General features: G+C 42.6%; 1 protein-coding gene across 1 annotated transcript in view; it reads left to right on the forward strand.

Annotated features, from left to right (window-relative positions):
- The window catches only part of ND-B12 (NADH dehydrogenase [ubiquinone] 1 beta subcomplex subunit 3), a 54,345-nt gene extending 40,519 nt beyond the window's left edge, over window positions 1-13,826 (forward strand). The window contains exon 4 of the mRNA XM_045736242.2: window positions 13,467-13,826. Coding sequence (XP_045592198.2) covers window positions 13,467-13,629 — 163 coding nt within the window. The 3' untranslated portion in view covers window positions 13,630-13,826. The remainder of the gene's footprint in view (window positions 1-13,466) is intronic.
- The last annotated feature ends 9,772 nt before the right edge of the window (window positions 13,827-23,598 follow it).

Here is a 23,598-nt window from a genome sequence, read left to right on the forward strand (position 1 = left end):
TCTATTCATCAAGAACTGTAAAAAAAACACTATCGCAGGCCCTCCACATTCTGTGGAGACAAAGCCTAGATACTGGCGTTATTCCTGATATACTAAAAACAACAGAGATAGCACCACTCCATAAAGGAGGAAACAAGGCAGAGGCAAAAAATTACAGACCGATAGCACTAACATCGCACATGATAAAATTTTTTGAGAGAGTGCTAAGAAGTAAGATCACAAAATACATGGAATCACAGCATCTCCATAATCCCGGACAACATGGTTTCAGAACAGGGCGCTCTTGCATATCGCAGTTGCTGGACCACTATGATATGGCATTAGATGCTATGAAAGACAAACAAAACGCTGATGTAATTTACACAGATTTCGCTAAAGCTTTTGATAAATGTGACCATGGTGTTATTGCACATAAAATGGGTTCAAAAATAATTACCGGAAAAATAGGCAGATGGATCTACAATTTCCTGACTAACAGAACCCAATATGTAATAGTCAACAAAATAAAATCCAGCCCATCAACCATGAAGAGCTCAGTCCCCCAAGGTACTGTGCTTGCTCCAGTACTTTTTCTCATCCTCATATCGGACATAGACAAGAACACAACCTATAGCACTGTATCATCCTTTGCAGATGATACTAGGATCTTCATGAGAGTAGGCAACATAGAGGACGCGGCAAACCTCCAATCAGATGTAGATAGTCTTTCTATGGGCTACAGATAATAATATGGTGTTTAACCCTTAACATGCTAGGGGTATAATATCCTTTGTTCCCCACAGACGCATGTAATTTTGACAAAAAAAAAAAAAAAAAAAAAAAAAAATTCTTCCTAACCTGTTAATTTGTGTTCACTGATCACGGGAAAAATAATAAAAAAATCATAAGTGGCATATATTGCCCACTATAGGGTGGGGAAGTCTGGCAAAAATCAGGCGCTGACTCGCGTGCGTACCAGGCGGTCTGTTGCTCGCCAGCTGTCAGGCCGGAGTTGCCACAGAGATAATTACCTAATTATTTCAATGTCTCTGATTGATTTTTCACAGATTTTTTGCTGTAATATTATTCAATAGTGTGTAGTTTGATTTATTTATATAATATAATGAGTAAATCATCACTGTACTCAAAAATATGGTGTGCATATTGTTGATTCAATTATGTTCATCAATCGGTGAACAAATACCTTGTCGGTTATTACACTATATACACAGATTATATATAAGTATCTGCATGTTTTGTTCACCATAACAAACCACTAAGTAGCTATTATGAGTCAAAAAGTAACGAGGAGTGACCGCCGTGTACCAGCCAGCCACTCACGCCCTCCCTCAACTCATCTGACTCACCAACATTCTCCTCCCACAATACTGTTTTTGCTTTTATTCATTATTTACAGACAGTATATATAAGTATCTACATTCGTGTTCACCATAATGAACCACTAAGTTGGCATGCTGAGTGGCAGTGCCAGTGGCAGCCTGCCACTGGTTGCTACTTCCTCCCTCCCTCAAGTCACCTGACTCACCCACATTCTCCTCCCACAATACTGTTTTTGCTTTTATTCACTATATACAGACACTATATATAAGTATCTACATTCGTGTTCACCATAACGAGCCACTAAGTTGGTATGCTGAGTGGCAGTGGCAGCCCGCCACTGGCTGCCACTCCCTCCCTCACCTCACCTGACTTGCCACAATTCTCCACCCACCATACTGTTTTTGCTTTTATATACAGACGTTATATATAAGTATTTACATGTTTTGTTGACCATAACTGTACATCTAAGCTTGTATGGTGAGTAAAGGCACAAAGACGTAGGACCTCACACAGTCAGCTGATGGCTGCCGCCCTCAAGGCCAGACGCACTAATATTTCTCCTCCAACAATACTGTTTGTGGTGTTATTACGCATCGTCTGCACGGTGGCGTCGTGCAGACGATGCCACCACCCTCGCCAAAATGGCGGCTCCCAACCTTCTAATATTGCTGTTTATACCCTCTATACACACGTTATACTGTATATAAGTATCTACATTTGTGTTCACCATAGTGAATCACAAAGCTGGTATGGTGAGTGCAGTCAATAAAAGGTGGCCACACACAGTCAGAAGACATCGCCACCACCCTCCCTCCCACAGCATTACTCCTCCCTCCATGGCGCACAGCGCTAAATATCACCCTAATCCTGCTATTATCAGAACCCTGATCAGTTTCATCACAGTCAGGGGTCTTCTGTAATAATATCATCGCTACATAATAGCATGAACAAGTATATTATGGCATTTTTAGGCAATGCTGTGGTCACAAGCTGAACAGCAGTGCTGTTAGCTCATGCTGCGTGCGTCAGGCTTGGCTGCTCACTCAATACTGAGGCCCCTAACACCAGGGAGTTTGGCCCATGATTTAAAAAAAAAATGGCGCCTGTTTACAAGAGCCCTGATGGTGTGGTGAACCCCGTGTATCTGCGGGCCGTTTAAATCTTGCGTAGTACTTCAACACATCATATGCCGTGATGCACACTTTAAGGGTCAACGAAGATATGTTCCAGCTCATGCGCTACGGAAAAAAACGAAAGTATAAAAACAGAAACCACGTACAAAACTCAGGCAAATCATAACATAGAACGAAAAGGCAATGTAAAGGATCTGGGTGTACTCATGTCGGAAGACCTTACCTTTAAAGAACACAATAAAGTAGCCGTCACAACTGCAAGAAAAATGACAGGTTGGATAACAAGAACCTTTCACACTAGAGATGCTATACTGATGATACTTTTCAAAACGCTTGTGCTCTCTAGAGTGGAGTACTGCTGCACAATGACAGCCCCCTTTCAAAGCTGGAGTAATTGCTGTCCTGGAGAGCGTGCAGAGAGCCTTTACTGCCAGAATAAACTCAATAAAACATCTAAATTACTGGGACCGACTAAAGAGCCTAAGTCTGTACTTCCTTGAGCGCAGGCGGGAGAGATACATAATAATTTACACGTGGAAAATAATTGAGGGGCTGGTCCCAAACCTGCACACAGAAATAACATCACATGAGACCAGAAGACATGGCAGGATGTGCAGAATACCCCTGTTAAAAAGCAGAGGTGCAACAGGTACTCTGAGACAGAACTCTATCAACATCAGAGGCCTGAGACTGTTCAACACACCTCCACTACTCATAAAGGGCATAACTGGCAGACTCCTCACAGTGTTCGAGAGAACTGGATAAGCACATCCAAAGGATACCTGATCAACCAGGCTGTGACTCATACGTCAGGCTGCGAGCAGCTGCGTCCAACAGCCTGGTTGATCAGTCCAGCAACCAGGAGGACTGATCGACGACCGGGCCGCAGGGACGCTAAGCCCCGGAAGCACCTCAAGGTAACCTCAAGGTAGGTTGGGTTCCCTTTTGGGCTCTGTCTTCGCTTCGTTGGCCGGTTTTGTTGTTCCTGCTTCCTCTTTTGGCTACTTTTCTAGTGCAGTAGTCCTGGTTGGCGCCTTCCCGCAGAGTGGGTTGTGCGGTTCGGCCAGCGTGTCATGTGCATGCGCCATGGAGTTTTTGATCTGGGCGGTGTGTTTGTGCTGGTGTTTTGCGCCCTTTTTTTCTCAGGTGCTTCGCCTCTCGCTCTTCTCCCTTGCTCCGGTATGTGCCCCTTCGCTCCGGAGGTGTCCTGGTTTCCTGCTGTGAGGACGACGCCGAGGTTTTCCCTGTGTCATGGGTGTGGGCCGCCTCCTTTGCCTCTACCCTGCTCTCCTGCATGTCCGGCTCTGGCTTCTACACCTGGCGGTGCACCCAGGATCTTCTGGGCACTGTTGGGTCGTGTCACGTTCGTGCCTCTGTTCGACAGGTGAGTTTCTGTGGTCTGGCATCTTTTGGTCGGGCACTGGATGCGGAGATGTTTATATACCTGTCTTTATTTAGGTATATTTCTGTACGACTGAGACCGTTCACACACCAGTGACTGTACCTTTTTCAACCCTTCCTGTCCCCACTCATGCTAGTCATTCGGGGGACCCTCCTCTTTCATGTTAAGCGGTGTGTGGGTTGTGGTGCTGGTTATGTACTCACCTGGTAGGGCTCTCCTGGTTGTGCTTGCGGGGTTTGAGCTCTGGCTCTTGGGTCCCGCCTATATGGAAGAACTTGCGGGATAGTACCAGTGGAGTGCAGTGGTGCTATAGACACAATCAGGGAATACTGTATAACCATCAGAGGTCTGCGGTTGTTACACAACCTACCTGCGAGCATACGCCATATTGCCGGTACGTCCGAGGACTTCCAGGTCACACTAGCCTGTTTTTTAATAGAAGTTCCGGCCCATCCTGGTTGTGGGGGGTATGTGGGCCTGCGGGCCGCTCCAAGCAGCTGCCTGGTGGGCCACCCTCTGGCCGGTCTAGTCTAGCCTCGGGCCGGGCTTGGGGTGTAAATGAACTCCCAGAACTCCATCCAGCTGGTATCGTGTGGGTTTCTCTGCCGTCGGTCACCTGGTGTGCAGGTTCCTGGGCCTGCTGGGTTCTGTTGTCTCCGTTGGCCCTGTCTGGGGTCTGCCTGCTCCATTCTCTGCCTTTGTAGATGCGGGTTGCTATTTACATGTTGCGGTGGTGCCTGTTGCTGCTGCACGTGTGCATTGGTAATATGTTTCGCGGTGGCGTGTCCTTGTTCCTGTTGGTGTGGCACTTTGCTGCTGTTTTGTGCCTAGGGTTTGCGTGTGGGGGTTTGCTTGTTGTTTTTCGTGGTCTTCGGGTCCCTGGCTTGGCCCTCCCATGTGTGTGGGGTTTCTGTCCCTGTCTGATTGTCCACCCCTGGTTGTTTCCTGGGGTTTGTGCTTCAGCTCTTTCATCCTGTCTCTCCCCAGTCATTTTTCCTGGCATCTCCTTTGGTCGGTTTTGCCTGCACTTGCTGCTGTGGGGGTCGGTTTTTACCGCTTCCTTTCCTTGTGCGTTCCTTGGTTTCTTGGGGGTTCTTTCAGCCTGTGTCCTGTGGTGCGCTTATTTGACTTGGTCTGTTGCAGTTGCTCGTACCCCTTGGTTCGGGTACTGTTTCTGGAGGCAACCCTTCTGCCTTCTTCGGTTTTCCTGGCTTACCCTGCCGGTTGGCTTTTCAGGGTCTTGCGATGTCTCGCGTCGGACTCGTCGTTTCTGAACTCCTGGCGGGCTTGCTTGCTTTAGGGAGTTTTTCTGTTCGGCAGACGTTCCATCTCCTTGTGTCGCCTGGGTTTTCGGTGGTCGCGCCAGAGATCTTCCTATGGCTCTGCCTTTTCCTGGGCTCAGAGGGGCCTTGTCGGGGCTGCTTACGTTCTGCCTCACGGTCTCGCCTCCAGTTGGTGGTCGGGTGGCTTCGTGGTAGGTGTCCCACCTGCGTACTTTTTCTTGGCGGCAGTATGGGGTATTTTGGCGGTCCTTCCTTTTCCTCCTGTCCCTTCTTAGGTGGCTGCAGTTGTTAGCTTGGTTTTTCTGGTGGGGATTGGGGGCCGTCGTCTTGCCACATACTGTCGCCTCTTTTCGTGCGGTGCTGGCGGAGCCGCTTCGGCTTGCTTTCGGTCTTGGTGTTGCTTCTGCACAGTTAGTAAACTGTCTCGTGCGTTGTTTTACCTCCGGCCTGTTCATGCGCCGCTTGCATCGTCCTGGTCTCGGGTCAGCGTGCTCTGTCTTCTCCTCGGTTGGTAGTGCCCCTTCGGTTCCGGTTTGTTTTTTCGTCGGCTCCTTTTTTCCTGTTGGCTTTTGCCTCTGGGGGGTCGGGTCGCTGGTTTTCTCGCTCCTCCGCAAAGTTTTTTCTGCTCCTTCGGTTTTAGTGTTTTGGTTGTTCGGTGGCAGCAGTCTCCATCTTTTCTGGCACGGGATGGGGCTGCTGCGTTCTGGAGGGGTCCTTGGTTAGTTGGTGCTTGGTTGGTCGGGCCGGGGGCGTGTCGTGTTTTGTGTTCTGTGGCGGCCCTCCGCTGTTATTTGCATGCCACGGCATCTGTGTCCGGGGCGCGTTTTGCGTTGATCTGGTTTTGTTCTTCCTGGTTCGCAGGTGACGGTGTCCCGGGTTGTCAGCCATGTTCTTGCGGCTAACCTGCCTGTGTTCTTCCTCCATGCCCGTGGTGTTTGTGGCTTCGCTGCTCTCGTTGCAGTCTGAGCGACGTGTCCTTGCTGTCATTTGGGCACGGATCTTTGGTGTTCGTACTGGGGCCTTGCTGCTTGTTGTCTTGTGTTGTTCCCAGGCCCCCTCGGGGCTGTGGCGCCTTGGGTTGGTGTTTGCTGCCGGTTGTCTCGCTTCCGTGGGGGTGCGTGGTGTCCGCCTCCCAGTTCCATCCCTTTGACCTTCCTCTGTGGGTAGTTAGCTCCGGGGAGCCGACGGGGCACCCCCCTCCACAAAAAATAAAACGGCTTTGAATGTAATGAAATGCCATTTTCTGGGTGAGACCTGGTTGGTTGATACCTGGTTGATGGGGTTCTGGGAGTTCTTCTACTCCCCAAGCCCGGCCCGAGGCCAGGCTCGACTTGTGAGAGTTTGGTCCACCAGGCTGTTGTTTGGAGCTGCCCGCAGGCCCACATACCCACCACAGCCCGGTTGGTCCGGCACTCCTTGGAGGAATAAATCTAGTTTCCTCTTGAAAATGTCCACGGTTGTTCCGGCAATATTTCTTATGCTTGCTGGGAGGACGTTGAACAACCGCGGACCTCTGATGTTTATACAGTGTTCTCTGATTGTGCCTATGGCACCTCTGCTCTTCATTGGTTCTATTCTACATTTTCTTCCATGTCGTTCACTCCAGTACGTTGTTATTTTACTGTGTAGATTTGGTACTTGGCCCTCCAGTATCTTCCAGGTGTATATTATTTGATATCTCTCTCGTCTTCTTTCTAGTGAGTACATTTGGAGGGCTTTGAGACGATCCCAATAATTTAGGTGCTTTATTGCGTCTATGCGTGCCGTATATGTTCTCTGTATTCCCTCTATTTCAGCAATCTCTCCTGCTTTGAAGGGGGAAGTGAGTACTGAGCAGTACTCAAGACGGGACAACACCAGTGCCTTGAAGAGTACAACCATTGTGATGGGATCCCTGGATTTGAAAGTTCTCGTAATCCATCCTATCATTTTTCTGGCTGTCGCAATATTTGCTTGGTTATGCTCCTTAAACGTTAGGTCGTCAGACATTATTATTCCCAAATCCTTTACATGCTGTTTTCCTACTATGGGTACATTTGATTGTGTTTTGTACTCTGTATTATGTTTAAGGTCCTCATTTTTACCGTACCTGAGTACCTGGAATTTATCACTGTTAAACATCATGTTATTTTCTGATGCCCAGTCGAAAACTTTATTAATATCAGCTTGAAGTTTTTCAATGTCCTCAGCCGAGGTAATTTTCATACTGATTTTTGTGTCATCTGCAAAGGATGATACGAAGCTGTGACTTGTATTTTTGTCTATATCTGATATGAGAATAAGGAAAAGCAGTGGTGCAAGGACTGTACCCTGAGGTACAGAGCTTTTCACTGCACTTGGACTAGATTTTATATGGTTGACAGTTACTCGCTGAGTCCTGTTTGACAGAAAACTGAGTATCCAGCGTCCTACTTTACCGGTTATTCCCATTGACTTCATTTTGTGTGCTATCACGCCATGGTCACATTTATCGAAGGCCTTTGCGAAGTCCGTGTATATCACATCAGCATTCTGTTTCTCTTCTAATGCCTCAGTGACTTTGTCGTAGTGCTCAAGTAGCTGTGAGAGGCACGATCTTCCCGCTCGAAATCCATGTTGGCCTGGGTTATGAAGGTCATTGGTCTCCATGAAATTGGTGACCTGACTCCTAATCACTCTCTCAAATACTTTTATGATGTGCGATGTTAGTGCAACTGGTCTATAATTTTTTGCCAATGCTTTGCTCCCTCCCTTGTGTAGAGGGGCTATGTCTGCTACTTTAAGTGCATCTGGTATCTCCCCCGTGTCCAAGCTCTTCCTCCACACTATACTGAGTGCCTGTGCTACCGGCACTTTGCATTTCTTTATAAATATTGAATTCCATGAGTCTGGACCTGGGGCCGAGTGCATGGGCATGTTTTCAATTTCTTTTTCAAAATTTAGTGCGCTCGTGTTTATATCAGTTATATTTACCGGGGTTTGAATATCCGGCATAAAGAAATTGTCTGGATCTTCCACCTTCATGTTGTTTATTGGAGTGCTAAACATGTCCTCATACTGCTTTTTTAGGATTTCACTAATTTCTTTGTCATCCTCCGTGTATGAACCTTCACTTGTACGAATAGGTCCAATACTGGCAGTGGTTTTTGCTTTTGATTTCGCATATGAGAAGAAATATTTTGGATTTTTCTTTATTTCCTGAATTGCTTTCTGTTCTAACTGCCTTTCTTCAGTTTCATATGAGTGTTTCAATTTCCGCTCGATTTCTTCAATCTCCCTATTTAAATTATTCCTTCTTTGACGGGAAATTCGTGTCTGCATAAGCAGTTCCGTTATTTTTTTCCTGCGTTTATAGTGTCGTCTGCGTTCTCTTTCTACGTTAGATCTCTTTCTGGCTTTCCTCAAAGGAACATGTTTCAGACAGACTTGATACGCTTCTGAAGTAAGTTTTTCTATTCCTTCTGTAGGACTTGTATTATTTAGAACAGTTCCCCATGGAATGTTTGTAAGTTCCCTGTTTATTATCTCCCAGTCTATCCTTTTATTATTAAAATTGAATTTACTGAATAGCCCCTCTCGCTTTATCAACGTTTTAAGTCTATTCTGAGTATTGATGGTCGTTTGCTGCCGGTTGCTCCCCGGAGACCCGGAGACTCCCCGGCAACCCTCTCTCCGGTCGGCGGTTTTTCGCGTGTTTTGACATCCAGCCTCAGAACTGATGGGTGGATAGCTGACATGGGAGGTCTGGGGCTCCTTCCCCCTTCCTGGGAGGGGGGGAGCTGCGCAGACAGCGGCGCGGTGACGTGTGACGTCATACAGTGGTACCTCGGAATGCGATTGTCCCTGTATGCGAGGTTTTCGGAAGGCGAGGTGTATTTACTCCAAAAATTTGTCTCGGAAGGCGATGGTTACTTCGGGAGGCGAGTTTGGATGCGAGTTTGTTGATACGCGTACAGCCGACCTAGCGCGTGGTGGTTCGGCGATCGTCGCCCCTCCACCCCGCCGCCCCTCAGTTTACCATTGTCTCGCGCTCAGTGACTACCCCCACATCAATTCTTGTCGCGGATTTTCAGTGTTTTGTTGGATTTTTGGTGATTTGTCTATACAATTTGTTATTATATATCTCACCATGAGTCCCAAGAAAGCCAGTGGTAAGGATAAAGGCCAGAAAGCTCATGTGAGGATAACAATAGAGGAGAAACGAGATCATTCGGAAGCATGAGAACGGTACACGTGTTGTTGAACTTTGTAGGCAGTACAACAAAGCGACATCAACAATATGCACTATACTTAAGAAGAAAAATAAGATTATGAGTGCTAATGTGGCAAAAGGAGTAAGAACATTAACGGCACAAAGACCACAAATACTTGAAGAAGTGGAAATGTTGTTATTAATTTGGATACACGACAAGGAGTTGAGGGGTGATAGTGTTTCGGAGGCCATTATTTGTGAGAAAGCCAGGGTGTTGCACGAAGACCTTCTAAAGAAGACCCCTGCAACGAGTGATGCAGATAAGAAAGAGTTTAAGGCAAGCAGGGGCTGGTTTGAAAAATTTAGAAAGAGAAGTGGTATCCATAGTGTTACAAGGCATGGGGTTATGTGATGTGATTATGGAAGGGGACTCCCCTTCCAAACAGTAACTCCTCTCCTCCTCCCCCCTCCTCACCATCTTCCATACGCCTACAGCACTCGACAGCAAGGTAAGTAATAACTGGAACATAGTTTTGTAGGTTTATTTAGATGAATTAGGTATAAAAATTTAGTTTGATGTGGGGTTTTTGGGGTAGTCAGGAACGGATTAATTCATTTCCCTTTATTTCTTATGGGGAAATTAACTTCGGAATGCGAGTTTTCGGAAGGCGAGGCGTCTCCAGGAACGGATTAAACTCGCATTCTGAGGTATGCCTGTACTAGTTTACTTGTTTTCTGTTGGGGAGTTCTATCCACTAGTTCGGCTTTAGGTAGCAATTTTAACCAGAATAGGGGTTTGTTTTGGAATACTTACCTTTCTGGATGCTTGACCCGGTTGATGGCAGACATAGAATGCTTCCAACCACACGTGTGTTTCTATAGGCCATTGCTTCCCTTGCCTCTCTGAGGGGGGCCCCAGGTTCTGGCCGTGGTCCCCGGTAGGCCCTAGAACTCCATAGACATGACTGATGCCAAAGTCTGAGGAGCCTCCGGGTCTCACCCAGAAAATGGTGTTTCATTACAATCAACGCAGGTTTTTTGGAAAGCAGTGCCATCTGTAGGACATAAGAGCAACACACGCTGTTTTCTCTGAAAGTTCTTCACCGATTACTTTGAAATTTTGATACAACGTTCCATTTAAATACGCGTATGTTTTTATATACCTACTATTTAGATGCTACACCTGTGACAGGTAAAAACACGCGTTTTTTTGAAAAACAGCGCCATCTGTTGCACGGAAGAGCAACACATGACATACAAAATGTTAAGATTCCATATCAGTGTTTCCGATTGAATTGATAAATTGAATTTTCATAGATTTTTATTTATTTTCATTTTGATTAAATTATTTCGTGTGACTTTGCATTGGAATTGAGCTGTGTAATTTACCATACTGTTCATTTTGTGGGTATAGCTTGTTTCTTTTTCATTGTTTTTCATTTCGTTTTCTTAACTGTTCTTCTTATTTTTCAGTGCAATTGGTGGTGAAATTGATCTGTGTCAATTGATCTGTGTTTGAATTGAAATATTTTGTTAGTATTTTTTCTTTTTGTTTTGAAAATAAGTAAATGAACAACATGTTTATTTCACAGCTGCAAATGTACAAGAAACAACTATGAATCCACCGGCTACAGCATTAACTGCTTTCTTCATGTTATGTCAAAATAACGCGTTTACGAAAACACTGCTGTATTCAGAAGTGCATACGTATTACACATGGAATGCCAGTAGAAAATCATTTGAATGACGCAAACGAGGAGACCGAATCGACGAACAACCTGGCATATTCAAATAAACTACAATAGGCAGACTACACTGTGCATCCCAATCAAGATGAATGCTTCTTTCTTCACATGCTGTTGGGAAATGTGCCCAGTCCAACGTCTTTCCAGTCATTTAGATTTGTCAACGGCGTAACACATGCCACTTTCCGTAGTGCATGTCAAGCTCGGAATTTATTGGAGAACGATCGACGCCGGGACGTATGCATTAATATGCGTCCAACACGTCACATCTAAATCAAATTCGTGCATTGTTTGCAATCATTTTGACCAACTTGTCTTCATTTCCAACAGAGTTATGGGAGAAATATAAATCGCACGTGGCTGAAGATATTATCCGTCAAATACGAAGGAAAATTAAAATATGAACATTGATTTCACAGCAGAAATCAACAACGAAGCATTGATAATGATTGTAGATTTGTGCTTAGATATCGTGAACAAAATTCTAAATCAATTGGAAATGCCATCATCGAATCAATCTGCTGCTGCTTTGTTCGATGTTGATTTGCGTCGTAAACAAAATTACAACATGAGTGATCTGTTGTCGTATGTGCAATCAAATATTCTTAAGCTAACGCTTGAGCAAAAAGGTGTTTACAATAAAATAATTCAAACGGTCAATAACGGGTTTGGAGAAATCTTAGATGTGCCAGGAGGAACTGGAAATCCTCTCTAATTATATTGATTCTGGCAGCATTTCGATTCCAAAATGGCATAACCTTAGCTCTTGCATCGTCCGGAATAGCTGTGACATTGTTACCAGGTGGAAGAACTGCTACTTCGGCTTTGAAATTGCCATTGAACATGCAATTTATTGAAACTCCCACGTGCAACATTTCCAAAGCATCCGGCATGGGAAAAGTATTGCAGAAATGTATACTTATTGTTTGAGATGAATGCACAATGGCCCACAAAAAATCACTCTAGGCTCTTGGTCGATTATTGCAAGATTTGCGTGGAAACGTCAGACCATTTGGGAATGCATTAATATTGCTCACAGGAGATTTCAGGCAAAAATTACCTGTAATTCCTCGATACAAGTCCGTTGACACTGTTGAGGAAGCAGATGAAGCGGTTAGTTATCCAACAGAATTTTTGAATTCGCTCGATCTTCCAGGGATACTATCACACGTACGGCAATTGAAAATCTGAGAGCCAATTATCATGTTGCGAAATATCAATTAGCTAAAGCTTTGCAACGCCCCGCGCCTTACAGTAAAAAAATTAATCAGCAACGTCGCAGAAGCTACAATCTTGACAGGACCTTTCAAAGGTGAAGATCTTCTCATTCCTCGCATTCCTATGATTCCAACAGATATGCCATTTCAATTTAAGATATTGTAATTTCCTGTTCGATAGGCGTTTGCAATCATCATAAATAAAGCTCGGGGCCAATCTTTAGAATTGTGCTCTTTATATCTAGACACAGATTGCTTCTCATAGGGACAAATATATTTCGTGTGTTCTAGAGTCGGGAAACAGACAATCTCTATATCTCCACAGACAATGGAACAACAAAAAATGTTGTATACCCACACAAGCATTGTGAAATTATACATATTAGAAATGTGCGCTTTCTCTTTTCTTTCTTTTCCATTTAACCAGACTGAGCTACAGCAAAGCATGGCAGGTACAGCTAGTATTACATAAAATAAGAAAATCTGTAGGAGCCATGATGAGGGTTCAAACCTATGCAGTGGGTGTTCCCAGGTGCACATGCTAGTGACTAGACCACGATATATCTTAATGTTGGAGTCTGATGATGATCGAATCCTCATCATGGCTCCTACAGAGTTTCTCATTGATGCAGTATAGTTAGTGTGATTACTCTGTGTATTACAAGAAATAGTTGGAGCCTTGAGAAAGCTATTGAGGATATTTAAAACTAAATTCTATGATGTTTCATTTTGAGTTAGCAAAGTTTTTGTTCATTTAGGTATGGCCCTGCTATTTTTTAATAATGAATTTTGAGGCTTGGGATGTGAGAAATAAGATGTGGTTAAATATGGTGCAGACTAGTTCATCTGGTGGTTGTCTATTATATTTTAGATTGAAATAAGTTTTGCTAAGTGAATTACCCCACAAGGCATGGGGAAATACCTCCTGGAGGCATGTTTGATTGCAAGGAATTGGAGTGGATCCCATATAGTGCTTTGAATTGAGGTTATACTACATTTAAATATTGTAGTGCTGAAATATTTTTAAGTTTGTTAAAATTTTAGATGTGGATGTAAACTTCTATTATGTACAATAATGGATAACTCATAAACTAATATAAAAGTTTGTGAAATTACAAATATTATGCTTACATAAATTTTTGTAGTATGTTTTTATTATAAATGTACATAACTACTTAGAATTCTTAATCCATAGGAATGAGGTGTGGCGGTATGATCCCAAGTTTGGTACACATGGTCAGCGTTTCCAGAAAGCACTCTTCAGAGGATTCAAGTGGGGATTGATTGCTGCCGTTGCAACTGTTGCTATTGAGCGAGCATTTAATTTGGGCCATGGTCATGAAGATACTCACCACTGAATGAGCAGTTTTGATTGCACCTTTGCTTTCTTGTATAAATTTCCTAAATAATTGGTTTTCATTAAGAACTTAGTGCAACAAAAATTTTCAGATTTAATTCAGTTATACAATAGTCTGGTGAATATTCTTGCATTTTTAATGTTGTAAATTACATGGTGTAAATAATGTTTAATGACAATAAAAAACTTTGTTAATAATATTTTTGACTAACCTTGTGCATTCTTGCATTATGATCTTGGAGATATTCACTTCTGAATAAATTATTTTAACTTCTGTACTGTGCAGCTATAAAATATGACGAAGCTTCCAGTGCACATACAAAAAAAATTAATCCTAAAAATTTGTTTGTTAAAATTCTTTCCCTGAATCACAAATACATGAAATAATAAAAACAAGCACTTAATGTAGCTGTAGCGAAATGAAGATGACTGATGATGTAACGGCTGTTGTGGGGGTTTTCTTTTTTGCTTTCCCGACTGCAATGCATACGTCGCCAATGTACATGTGGCAGACGTTTCACAAAGCTGTCGGAATCAGCAGAGAAAATACGAGAGCAACCGTACAGGGCCTGGGAGCAAGGTCGAGTTAGTCCTTGAGGGTCTTTTCTCAGACTAGCCTCGCCTAGTCCTGGTCCATGTTGATCGTTGGAATCTCTTCAATGATTGAAACACTTTAAGGGACTCCTAGGGTCCTCGTCACATTTATAGATTAGTGAATTAGGCAATTCGGTGTTGGAGATGCCTGGAGCTGAAGGCTTGAGTAAATAATTGGCAGTATTCAGATGTGGTTCAACGGAAACACTGCATAAAGCTTAACAGTAGTTTATTTACTAAACCACTAATACAAAGGTTGCTTGGTTTACTTTAGATTGGTGTCAGAAAGACTATGGTTGCATTAGCGAGACTCTTGACGTCTGGCTAAACAATTCGGATCCACTCGTGGAGTAACACCTAACTTAACACAATTGACAGGCAATCATTAATACGGCAACCTAACTGCCGGTATACAAAGGAATCTCAAGAGTTCCAACCGGATACTCGGGTAATGATATGCAATAAACACAATGGGACAGGCAGTAACATGCACAATAATAATATCACACAATACTAAATGTGTGGTGTATGTGAAGTTCACATTCACAGACGAGTGAAATGTCGTGGTACCACACAGATAAACACGCATACACCGTCTGGTGTCTTCACCTATACCTGTCAGGTATGAATAGGTGAGAACTGTGGTTGATCCCTCAGATCAACACAGACACAATAAAACAATGACAAGATCTCGTACTTACAGGTGGGGTACCTCTCTTATTCACTCACTCTCTCTGGCACATTGATGCAAGAACTCGTAGGAGGCCTGACAGCTGGGTGCTCGTTCTGACGTGAGACCATTGGTGACAGGCTTTCCCACAAACCGTACTTGACACGGGGGTACTCGCAGGAGGGCGCGCTGTATATCAACACACACACACACACACACTGGCACTGGCGGTGATTAAGGGTGGTGACGTCACGTGGTACAGTGAGGGTGGCGGCGGGCGGCTCGAGGTCATACCTGCAGTAAGGAAATGAACTTGACATGACTTTGAAACATGCCATATACTGCAGGTATGTTGACGACATTTTTACACAGGTACCTGATGTCAGACGTCTGCAGGAGCTGAAGGAGGCATTCGAGCGGAATTCTGTGTTGCGTTTCACTTAAGAGATGGAGAAGGATGGGAAGCTACCCTTTCTAGATGTAACAGTCATGGAAAGGAGCGGTTTCCACACTGCAGTCTACACTAAGGAAACAAACATAGGAATGTGCCTCAATGCCAACAGTGACTGCCCAGACAGGTACAAGAGGATTGTTGTTAATGCTTATGTCGACCGTGCTCTCAGCCACAGCTCAGGATGGAAGCAAGTCAATGAAGAACTCTGTAGGGTAAGGCAGGTCCTAGTCAACAACGGCTTCTCCAATGGTTTCGTTGAAGACATCATAAAAAGGAAAGTGAAACGCCATGCAACCTCTGAAGAGACAACGAACACAACACCTGTACCCCCTATTAGGCTATTTTACAGGAACTTCTTTTCCACAGCTCATAAAACAGAAGAAAGGGTCCTGAAAGATATTGCTAATAGGAACGTTATCCCTACAGATAAAAATCAGAAGATACAATTGACGATTTACTATAAAACAAAACAAAAACGGCCAACCTACTCATGAAAAACTCTCCAGACACAAAGCAGAACGCTTTAAAAGAGACCAATGTCGTCTATGCCTTTAAATGCCCACTTGGGGACTGTAAGCCCCAAAGAACTCAGTATATAGGCAAGACAACAACATCTCTTTCCAGGCGATTAACAATGCATAAGCAACAGGGCTCCATTAAGGAACATACAATCTCTTCCCACAACCAGACCAGACCACCAGAGAAGTCTTAACAAACAACACAGAAATCATCGATAGATAAAGCGATAGCAGGCGGCTTGACATCTGCGAGGTACCACACATCAAGAAGTCAACACCAGCAATGAGCAGCCAATTAATGCACAACTATATTCTACCCACTTCAAGACTCCATACCAATATAGAAGCATCAAGAGGAAACATGGGCCAATAGGCCCTTTGCAGTTACTTCCATTCTTCCCTTTCATCTATACCCATTGAACCGTGTTCTGTCTTGTGTTGAAAGTTTGTTCACCTCATCCAAAACTGTTGTAACATATCATCTCACCCAAATGCGAGTATATAAGACAAAAGCTTTTTAAATATTAGCATAGTAAAACTCTGTTTAGTGTTTGCAGGTTATAGTTGTGTGTGTGTAAACTAAAGTCTTTGAAAATGTAACAAGTTATTACAAAACGCGTTCAAGTGTCGCATCAGACGAAAAATTAAAATGAATTTTGGAGAATTGATTTTTCAATTACCATAACAGTAAAAAGAAACATAAGAAATATTGAGAAAATTCGTGTTAGAATTATTAATCTTACTTTTTCGGTCATATTTAACAATATATATATATATTGTATATATATATATATATATATATATATATATATATATATATATATATACATATATATATATATATATATTAAATATATTTATATGTCGTACCTAATAGTCAGAACGCACTTCTCAGCCTACTATGCAAGGCCCGATTTGCTTAATAAGCCAAGTTTTCCTGAATTAATATATTTTCTCTAATTTTTATCTTATGAAATGACAAAGGTACCCATTTCATTATGTATGAGGTCAATATTTTTTTATTGGAGTTAAAATTAACGTAGATATATGACCGAACCTAACCAACCCTACCTAACCTAACCTAACCTATCGTTATAGGTTAAGTTAGGTTAGGTAGCCTAAAAAGTTAGGTTAGGTTAGGTTAGGTAGGTTAGGTAGTCGAAAAACAATTAATTCATGAAAACTTGGCTTATTAGGCAAATCGGGCCATGCATATTAGGCCGAGAAGTGCATTGTGGCTACTAGGTACGACATATATATATATATATATATATATATATATATATATATATATATATATATATATATATATTGTATTTAATGGTTACTAGATATACATGGGTTGATACAAAAAGTGCTTAAAGGGTATGGATCTCTAGGAAAAACATGACAATGGGAAACATTGATAAATGTCACAGACAGGTTCAATCAGTGTTGCAAGTCAAAAACTTCTTCAAATTCCTCTGAAGTTGGACAATTAAGTGCCCAAGACGCAACAGGGATTCCCCCTCTGAATCGCAACACTGAGGCACTGGAACAAGAAACTTTTAGCTCTCCAATCGTAGCACCGATCAATTCATCCCCCAATTCCTTCAGGAACTTCAAAGCACATTTTCCCTATGAACCGAGGGTCTCTGAGCTGATCGGAACTAATTAAGCTGTAGCAGTGTGCCTGACCTCTGTATTTAATAATTTTCTGCGATTCCCTGAAAGAAGCAGCGCCACCCCCTTCACGTGTGCTGTAGTGGAGGTAGGTACTGGCAAGTGTGGCAGCGCACATGTAGTCCCACACCACTTGCTTACCACCCTTCCAAGGAAGCAAGGTGACCCCATCTGGGCGTTTCTGAGGGTTGTTAGGTATGAATAAGTGTGGTTCTCTTTGTGCCGGGCAGCGGGTTGTGGTGAGGCTTCTCTTGATGATGTCAGTGACTTCTTCATGTCTTGCAATCTTACCCCTGTGATTTACGACATACCAGACCATGACGACCATATTGGTCTGCCATCGCAGTTCTGCAGATGCACCTATGTTCGGTGAGGATGGGGGCGAAAAGGCGAAGGGCAACTACAATGCGGAGAGCGTCATGATTGAGGCTAGTTCCCAGGGCTGCATAGGGCACAGCAAATAAAAAATCCCCGGCATGGGGTGCTGTTACCACTTGGAGGCGGGGTTTGTTTTCAGCATCTGCGTTGTCAATCATTACTGTGACAGTCTTTTCCATTATGGAACTATCCCAGTGGGCCTGCTTGTGGTCTTTTGGGGCTTGTGGTCGGGGTAAAGGGTGTGCAATGGTTTCCCATTGTCTGGCTGCTTCGATGAACGTTTGATCATGAGTTCCTGCTGTGTCTCGTACGCTCTGAAAGGATCTGCCCTACCAATTTGCTAGCTGCTGTACATGAGGATAAGAATGCTGGAAGTGCTACCTCAGCTGCCTTTCGTATGTCTATCCCCCCAAATCTCACTGGTAGTGTTAGTGTTGCTTGGTCCCACTGACTCATCTAAATCTAGGTTGAGCGCCTTCCTGAATATTGACCTGAGGAGCTCATCATATTGATTTAGAAGTGGATATAATATATATATATATATATATATATATATATATATATATATATATATATATATATATATATATATAATATATATATGTCGTACCTAGTAGCCAGAACGCACTTCTGAGCCTACTATGCAAGGCCCGATTTGCCTAATAAGCCAAGTTTTCCTGAATTATTATATTTTCTCTAATTTTTTCTTATGAAATGATAAAGCTACCCATTTCATTATGTATGAGGTCAATTTTTTGTTATTGGAATTAAAATTAACGCAGATATATGACCGAACCTAACCAACCCTACCTAACCTAACCTAACCTATCTCTATAGGTTAGGTTCGGTTAGGTAGCCTAAAAAGTTAGGTTAGGTTAGGTTAGGTAGGTTAGGTCGTCGAAAAACAATTATTTCATGAAAACTTGGCTTATTAGGCAAATCGGGCCTTGCATAGTAGGCTGAGAAGTGCGTTCTGGCTACTAGGTACGACATATATATATATATATATATATATATATATATATATATATATATATATATATATATATATATATATATATATATATATATATATATATATATATATTATATGTTGTACCTAGTAGCCAGAACGCACTTCTCAGCCTACTATGCAAGCCCGATTTGCCTACTATAGCCAAGTTTTCATGAATTAATTGTTTTTCGACTACCTAACCTACCTAACCTAACCTAACCTAACCTAACCTTTTCGGCTACCTAACCTAACCTAACCTATAAAGATAGGTTAGGTTAGGTTAGGTTCGGTCATATATCTACATTAATTTTAACTCCAATAACAAAAAATTGACCTCATACATAATGAAATGGGTAGCTTTATCATTTCATAAGAAAAAAATTAGAGAAAATATATTAATTCAGGAAAACTTGGCTTATTAGGCAAATCGGGCCTTGCATAGCTTTTCAATATTATCATTAATTTTCATATTTATATGGTGCTGTGTGTATTGTGCATTCCGAGAGTAGCATATGGTGAGTGTGAGATAACTTTGGATTACGTGGTGACTGCGTGGTGACTGTAGGCCTCAGTCATTCTGTTAATTGACCATCTCTCCCTCCGTGTTATTACTCGTGTTTACCACATTTTGTCCCTAGGATATTTCTCACATTATCGGCAGATCATCATTGTGGTACCCTGGTACTTTGGTTTGTCATTGGGTCAAAGCACCCTATCTTCTGCAATCCGACCAAAGGAGGATAAAAGGGCCATAGTTCCTCTAGCACGGACTACGTTGCTGAGTTGGGACCTCAGCAGCAGTTCTCGTCACCAGTTGACACTCGCACCCCTACACGTCGGTCAGAGATGATGATATTTACTTAGGTAGGTAATTAGCTTTCTTTTTACAGAGCACAAAATTCGCTAATTCTGTAAGTATCATATTCATTTAGTGGGAAACCCTTGCTTATGTCCTATAGAGACTCGGCAAGGTATGCCAACATTCTTGGACTACTTAATTTACTTTTTGAGCAATTAAATGTTTCATTTGTTTTAGAAACTCAGTTTCACTTATTTAGTAGGATTTTCTTGCCCTTATTCTCTTACATTGAGTACCGGGTACAAGATTTCCTGCGATCTTGATTTACTAATCATTTACCATCCTATAATTAACATTAATTGTTAAAGATTAAAATTCCACAGGATAGTTACCAGTTGCCACGTTATCCTGTTTCTGACATTTACCATATCACAACTATATTCGTGTACATTTATTTGGGATCTTTCACCATGTTTCGTCTCAAAGCTTTCCGTAACGATCCAGCAGGTGAAATAGGGACCTTATGTCGTGCCAAGAGGACTGAATTACAAACTCTTGCACACGAGTATCAACTAGATGTTCCCCATGGAGCCAACAAAAATGAACTGCATAACTTAATTATGGATTACCTTTTAGATGAAGGGAAAATTGACTCTGAAACTCACGAAACTTATTCTATTGCAGATAAAAACATGATCTGGCGGCTATAAAACTCAAACTCGAGCTCGCAAAGCTCGAGCGAGAGCAACAAAAAGAAGCCCTTGAACAACAAAAAGAAGCTCTACAACTGAGGGAAAGAGAAGCTGCAATAAGGAAAGAAGAGTGGGAACGAGAAGCTGCAATCAGGAAAGAAGAGAAAGAATGAGAAGCTGCAATCAGGAAAGAAGAGAAAGAACGAGAAGCTGCAATCAGGAAAGAAGAAGCAGCAATCAGGAAAGAAGAACAGGAACGTGAAGTCATCCTCAAGTAACGTGAGACTGCAATATTCAGAGAGCGTGAGCGAGTACAGCTTGAAGCAAAACATCGTCATCAGGAGATGCAACGCGAGCATGATAAAAAGCAAGCGGATATGGCTATAGAATGTCGTCAACGAGAACTGACGTTGGAAACTACACACCACACTCAACGCCAGCAAGCTACTGCTAGTCTTCCAGTAAGTTTCAATGTCTCCCATGCAAGTAAGTTAATGCCACCATTCGTTGAGACAGAGATTGATGTTTTTTTTACCACCTTTGAGACCCTAGCTAATAAACTTAGCTGGCCTGCTGATCAATGGTCTACCCTTCTCAGAGTGCATCTGACAGGTAGAGCTGCAGTTACTCTCAGTACCTTAGCGTCTGAGAATGACTACCAGACCCTGAAGCAAGCAGTTTTGGATGCCTACCTTCTCTCCACCGAAAGCTACAGACGAAAATTCCGTGACCATCTTAAGGCAAGTACCACCACCTTTCTAGAATTTGCCAATACAAAGAAAAGATATTTCATGAAATGGCTGGAAGCAGCACATGTCTCTACATTTGCAGAACTCATCAACCTCATGCTAGTTGAGGAATTCTTGAGACGTGTTCCCCCTTCCGTCCGTTTATATCTAGCAGATAAAGAAGAAACCGACAACATCAAATGTACGAAGTCGGCTGACACCTACAGCCTCATCCACCGGCTGACACCATCACCACCTCCCAGTAAGAAGTCTTGGTACAGTTATGATAAAGTGAGTACAGATGAAGCGAGCTCACAATTGTATTGTAAGTATTGCAAACTCTATGGACATATCATAGATAGATGTGGGAAGGCTCAATACAAGAGCAATGAATCTACTAAACCCAAACAGATTCCTCCTAAGTCCGGTAAGCCTGTGATGAATGTTGGTGTTCATGTTAATGATCTTTCTCTCTTCAGTAAACACATGTATCCTGGAACTGTCTCTACCAACGGTACAGATTCTGAGGGACGTTTCAAATTGAAGATCTTGAGGGACACACCGGCTTTTCAGTCTATTATATTGAAATCAGCTGTGCCTAACATCACCTACACCGGAGAAACCGTCCTTATTACTGACCTCACTGCTACCACTCCGTATCCACTCGCCAGAGTCCACCTGGATTGTCCCTTCGTGACCGGTGAAGTCCAAGTCGCCATCAGGGAAAAGCCTTTTCCCATGCCTGGAGTGCAACTTCTCCTGGGCAACGACTTGGCAGAAGATCTGCAACCGTCCAACCTGATCATCACGGACAAACCCCAGGTGTGTACTTCTGCAATGGATAATCCCATCTTTGAATATGTTACAGCAGAGGTCCAAGAAAGTGATCAAGTTTCTCCTCCGGTTTTGGTGACCACCCGTGCACAAGCTGCACGACCACAACCAGCTGACTCTACTGCTACCGCTGTCTCTCAAGACCCTCAGAATCTACCTCCTAATCTTACCAGTTTGGAGTTCCGTAAGTTACAGAGGGAAGATCAATCATTAACACCATTATTCTTCCAGGCTGAGACTCAACCTGACAGTATCCCTGGGTTTTTCCTAGAGAATGAGTTGCTCTACCGCAGATACAGACCCAGCAAGCTGAAGGAGGATGACGATTGGGCCAATGTCGAACAACTAGTGATTCCCACCAGCCTACGGCCCGATATTCTACACCTGGCCCACGGAGCTCTTTCTCACTATGGTTTTAACAAAACCTACCACGGAATCAGACAAGAATACTACTGGCCAGGTATGGTAAAAGACGTTAAAAAGTACGTACAACAGTGTCATACATGTCAGATAACAGGTAAACCTAACATCTCTATTCCCCAGGCTCCACTAAAACCCATCCAGGTGCCTGCGGAACCTTTCCACAGACTCATCATAGACTGTGTTGGTCCTTTACCCCGGACCAGTTCTGGCAATGCCTATATAATAACTATCATGTTATTATACCATACGGCCACCTTGAACAGGAATTAAGCTCTCTTCAGATCTCGGTTACTAACTTTAAACCAGCAGAAACCTCTAAGAAGCAAGAAGAGATGCTACAAAAGTTAGAGAACCATTTTAACTCCCTACAACAGCAACACACTACAACCCAAGACGAATCAGACCATCTTAAGCTCCTTGATTCTGTCATCATCTCATCACAGGATTTTCCCCATGAAACTGACAGAGAAGACTGTACTGCCATCGTGATCCAGGAATTGCGTACTAAGTTGAATTATTCAATCGAAGCAAGAGACATTAAGTCAGCTTATAGAGTGGGTACCAAATCATCTGGTACAAACAACAGAAAGATAAGGGTGAAGTTAGATAGCTGCTCCCGCAAGTCAGACCTTATCACTACTGCTGTCGCTAGGAAATCCAATGTTTATGTGAACGAATGTCTTACCAGATTCAGACAAAATCTCTTATTTAAACTACGTGGAATTTGCAATAGATCCACTGCTATTAAACATTGTTTTGTGCGCGATGGTAAAATAATAGCTAGGAAGACTGACTCTGGAAAAACTTATGTCATAACCACTGAAGCACACCTCACTTCTTTCCTGGATGACTGTGGGATATCAGCTGAATAACCAGAACATAATTTGTAGTCTCACATACAACCAAAGTGTACTTAAGCTCTGCCTTTCCTTTCCAAAGGTGTTTATTTTTATTTTTATTTTATTTTATATTTTTTTGTTTGTCATCTTTGCCTGTTTTATACTCTTAATTATTTGTTCTTAGGTAATCCCCTTGTCACTAAACCTAGAGCTTTTTATTACCCTTTTAATTAACCATTAATAAGCTAATTATCTTCAAGATCATTTTTTTATGATTATTATTTTTCTTATTACTTTTTATTTTACATTTATATTGTCAGTCTCTACTGATTTTTTGCTTTTTATTTTATGTAACTTCTGTGTCCTCCCTGGCTATCTATTGGAT

This window comes from Procambarus clarkii, chromosome 6 (genome assembly GCF_040958095.1).
Source record: "Procambarus clarkii isolate CNS0578487 chromosome 6, FALCON_Pclarkii_2.0, whole genome shotgun sequence".
Lineage (NCBI taxonomy): Eukaryota > Metazoa > Arthropoda > Malacostraca > Decapoda > Cambaridae > Procambarus > Procambarus clarkii.